This window comes from Phaseolus vulgaris, chromosome 1 (assembly GCF_051622355.1).
Source record: "Phaseolus vulgaris cultivar YP4 chromosome 1, ASM5162235v1, whole genome shotgun sequence".
Classification (NCBI taxonomy): domain Eukaryota; kingdom Viridiplantae; phylum Streptophyta; class Magnoliopsida; order Fabales; family Fabaceae; genus Phaseolus; species Phaseolus vulgaris.
In genome coordinates, this window is record NC_143498.1 from 50,294,625 (window position 1) to 50,299,654 (window position 5,030).

A 5,030-nucleotide genomic window follows, 5' to 3' on the forward strand; every position below is an offset into this window, starting at 1 on the left:
AAGAAGATTGGTCATATAAGGAAACACGTGTGATAACAGGGGAGTTTTAACTTATTTTTTATATTTTAAAATTAAATTCATCCTCTTTCTTTACTACCAACAATAAATTATTTTTATTAAATAATGATAAAAAAAATTAAATTATAATTCCTCCCTCTCTTGGCATGATTTGTGATAAATTAGCTCATTAAATAATATTTTAAAATATAATATAATTATACATACTTTCATATAATATTGCATAATTTGAAAAAATATTAAATTTATAATTTTATGCAGTTATATATATTATGATTTAAGTAAAATAGTATTTAACTTTACCAGAGATAAATTTTCGTTAAAAAATATTTGACGAACATAAAGTTGTATATTAATTACTATTTAAAAATATATTGTTATTTTTAAGTAATTATGGATTTGGTATAAGATTATTTATTGTGAAAAAAATTACTAACAATCTCAACATAACTTTTTCATATGTTTAATATCATTAGCACCATCATTATTACTTTTACAATTTTCATAAACTGTTATTATATTTTTATAAAAAATAATAATTTATTAAAATACTTATAACTTATTTTTTGTATATTAATTTTGATATTATCATTTAGAAATAGTATAATATGGTTAATTTCTAATATATCACAAAGAGCAATTTTATCTTCAAACACAAAAATAATTAAATATACTTTATATTTTAGATTTATTGATTAAAATATTTAAAACTACATATAATACAAAAGACGTTACTTTTTTTTACTTTTTTATATTAAAAACTAATATAATATCATGTCCATAATATATTGACTATATATGGCTACTCATCATTCTTGAAGGAAAATAAGAAATACATATAATTATAAGATAAATATTATATGTAATTGTTTTCTTTAAATAATAATATTGAAGAAATTAATTATTGTTTCAATAAAATAATATAAAAGTAATTATTCATGATATATTAAAAATAAAAATATATATGTAATTACTTTAATTTGATAGAAAAAATTAAATACATTACCTAACTGAATTATAAATAAAAAATGATTTAATAATCTAATTTGTTTACCATATTAGTTAGTTTAAATGATATTTTTATTCATTGACGTTAAATCAACTACTATTAGCGATAAGATTATAAATTTTGAAAAGTATAAATATTAAATTTAAATAAATTATTTATATATTATCATTAACAAAAACGAATATTACCTTTATAGATATAATATTATAGATAAGTCTGTTAATTAGTTTGAAAAAACATAGTATAGTTTAGTAGATTTTTTTTTATCATGAGTTTATTCATTGACCGGTTCCTATTTTATCTTCTATCATAAAAATAATATCACAACAAATTTAAAAAATAACCATTATATTTATTAACATTTCGTTAATTATTTTTTATAATTAAGAGATGGAGAATAATAAAGTACAAGGTAACAATAATTGTTTATTATTCTATATTAAGTTTATATCTAAATGATGATATCAATCATCTAATCAATATAACTTGAATGGTACAAATTTTAGAATATACAAAATATTTCTAATATATATTCAATAGGTTATCAAACTAATTTGTTATAATTAAGTCTTTCTTTAAATTTAAAGAAATAAAACACAATCTTTTTATAAAAGTTGTTAACAGATATAATCTTGATTGGATTTTCATCCAATCAAATAAAGATAGATGAAAATATTTATTTGGATATAATACTTTTATAAATGAATCGAATCCATCAATCAAAAGATTATCAGTTGATAGATTTAATTTGATTTTCATGAAAGATTTATTTTGTGCACTATATAAGACCCACTCCTCCTCTTCACCTTGCTACAGAACTCAGATAGAGCTTATAAAGATTTGTTCCTCTGTTGCGATAGAGTGTGCGAGATTTGCATTCACATTGAAGAGTTGATTTCCACTGACTATTTTCAATCACAATCCATGGCTTCATCTTTCACCACTATTAAACCTTTCTCTTCTTTTGCCATGCTCCATTTTTCCCACTGCCTCACCATTAGGTACTCTACTTGTGTTTCGTATCATTTCATTCGTTTTTTTTTCTTAGGTTTCGAAAAAATTAGAGTTTTTGTTGGAATGAAGGTTATAGTTTGAAACAATGATCCATTTTTAGATTTGATCTAACTTTGATTTTGATGAAACAGACGTGGTTATGGTGCGGCTTCAAAAGGAGTAGATTTGATAAAGAGGGAAATGGGAGGAAAATCAGAGGAAAAGAAGGTGTGTGATGAGAAAGTTTGCAATTGGTGGATGCCAGATTCTGTTACTGGCTACTACAAACCCAGTAATATCAATGAGATTGACCCTGCTGAATTGCGTGCTAAGCTTCTACCCCGAAAATTCAAGAACCCATCTTCTTAGTCACAAAATATTGTATATTTTCTTTTTTTTCACCTCAATTTTCACATCCATCATATGTTTTCCCTACTTTTAGAAATTTTGTAATCATAGTCAATATTATTCTGATATTTGATATCAAGTTTATTGTGATAATATTATTAGAGATTAATCATCGTATTCAATTATCGCTAGTTTTGGAGATCACGAAGATTGTTATTATTTTTGTTAGATTTTCTTTCTTTATTTTTGTGAAATAGAAATAGATAACTTACTTCAACGTAAGACACGTGCCCCTTTATTCTAATTAATCCGTTACTATAAACATACTTGTATCCCTATAAATAGGGAGACTTTTATTCCGTTAAATCCTTACTCATTTTTCAAAATGACAGTTGAACTTTTTTCCCTTAGATTAATTAGAACGTCATCCAGAAAAAAGTTCTTATAAAATTATATTCCTTTGTCACATAATTTTTTTAACTTGAATATATTTTTAATTTATGTAAAGTTAACAGCTTTTGATTTCAGTCTTTACATTTTTTTATATAAAAATTAAAATAATTATTTGTACTTTATATAAAAATATGTGGATTTCTATTTTATTTCTTAGATTTTATTATTTTTAATTCCTAAATTTAATGTTAATATAGATAAATAACATTTATGTTATAAATTCTAAAAGATCTATTTAGATATCATACATTATATCACAACACTAATATACTATTTTACCTTTTATTTAATATCGTTTAAATAATGATACATGCTACAGAAGATCAGAAATAATAATCTTCAATTTCGAAAGGACTAAAGTTGAAGAAATAATTTGTACGTAAAACTAAAATAAAACTCACTTATTTTATTTTATGACAACATGTTTAAACCCGGTTTTTATAATTCCTGTTCTAAACGTTGGAAAAATTATTTTATATTCTTTGTTAACTTCTTTTAATTGTTGAAAAATATCACCATGTCTTATGGTGTAAAATACTAGAAGTGATGATACGTAATTTGAATTTAAGTGAAAAAAAACATCACTTATTGTCTTCAGTTAAAATCTTTATACTTTAAAAGATTACAAAAATATTTATCTTTCCCAATGCTGAAGGTACAAGTGATATTTTAAGACGTGTTTAACAAACACATAATTAATATTACTTTTTAGAAAATAAATTAATGTAATTTTGTTGAAAATGTAATGAAATACTAACATACAATAAATGTGAGGTATTAAATTTAATAAACAATTATTTCACTGCGCAGTTTTCAATTTAACATGTATTATTGTATATATAAACAAAAATTGTAGTGGCAACATTTATGCTTATACTGTGTTCCGATGAAAACAAATTTGGAAAGTAATTTATTTCAAATATAAATTTGAAATTTATTGTTATTAAATATGATATTTGGATATGGAATTTTAAAAATTGGTTTTTATGAATTTTCAATAAAGCAACTTAATTACTTAAAATTTTAAATTTATTTAAGAATAAAATTTTGAAAAATTTCACATAATATTTTTAACTACGTCTTCATTCGAATATTATCAAGTTATTTTCCAGAAATTGGTTACCTTAACTCCTCAATCTATTAAATAAATATTAAATAATTACATTTAATATTAAATAAATATTAAATGTGATAAAAAAAATGGTTGAATTTTGAAGAGCTTAACAAAAATAAAATTTACAATAATAGCATTGATTCCTCCACTTGTCAAATCTTTGGAAAGCGTTTTCTAACAACCATCTTAGTTTGAATGTGTATTCGATGTGGGACCTTTCCTTAGACTTGATTATGCGAATATGAATTATTATTTTCATTTGTGATTGAAATTTCTTGACTGGCCCACACTCTCTGCCTTATATAATGACCCACCACCCCTGCTTCTTCTTCACAACTCAAATTACAAACTCAGAGAAGAACTCATCGCTGATACTCTGTTTCAATCACCAATGGCTCCTTCTTTCACCAGCGCCAAAACTTTCTCTTCTTTCTTCCTCCATGGATTCTCCAACTCTCTCACTAGGTATAACCTAATTCTTTCCCAATCTTTAATCTCATCTTTGCTTTTACGATCATTATTATTTGGAATTGTTGGGTAGTGAGTTAGTGTATGGTTTTGAAACAGACGTGGGTACGCTGTGGCATCACAGAACCCAGCAAAGGGAGGAGTGGTTTCCTTAAGCAATAAGATTGCACCAACGTCAGGGGAAGACAAAGGCGTGTCTCCGTACAAGGTTTCCTGGGTTCCAGATCCTGTCTCTGGCTACTACAAACCAGAGAACATTAACGAGGTTGATGTCGCTGAATTGCGCGCCACACTTTTGGCCAAAAGTTTCCACAACTCATCTCAACCAAATAATTAATTAACTAATTAATAAAAAATTGGGATTAAAGATTTAAACTGTCTAGATTAATCAGCGTTTGATGGCTTAACGGAACCTTGAGTGGTCAATTAATCTTACTAGGTTTGGAATATTGATGATGCTGATATGCTCTGTTCTCTCTTTGCGAAGAGAAGACCTTGATTCGCTTATGTGTCTTTTTCTTTCTTTTTTTTCGTTGCATATGATGAATTTGCTTTAGTTTTGGAATAGAACGAGAACTAGTGATGTATTCTGATCTATTGGTTATATAAAGTTTTACATTTTTTAAA

General features: G+C 24.8%; 2 protein-coding genes across 2 annotated transcripts; both read left to right on the forward strand.

Moving 5' to 3' along the window:
* The first annotated feature begins 1,951 nt into the window (after positions 1 to 1,951).
* On the forward strand, positions 1,952 to 2,389 carry LOC137816090 (indole-3-acetic acid-induced protein ARG2). The gene is made up of 2 exons (XM_068619185.1): positions 1,952 to 2,028; positions 2,173 to 2,389. The coding sequence occupies exons 1-2, from the start codon at positions 1,952 to 1,954 to the stop codon at positions 2,387 to 2,389; spliced, it is 294 nt and encodes a 97-aa protein (XP_068475286.1).
* A 1,858-nt stretch (positions 2,390 to 4,247) lies between these two features.
* LOC137816091 (indole-3-acetic acid-induced protein ARG2) lies at positions 4,248 to 5,030 on the forward strand. Its single transcript, XM_068619186.2, has 2 exons — positions 4,248 to 4,400; positions 4,503 to 5,030. The coding sequence occupies exons 1-2, from the start codon at positions 4,327 to 4,329 to the stop codon at positions 4,738 to 4,740; spliced, it is 312 nt and encodes a 103-aa protein (XP_068475287.1). The 5' UTR covers positions 4,248 to 4,326; the 3' UTR covers positions 4,741 to 5,030.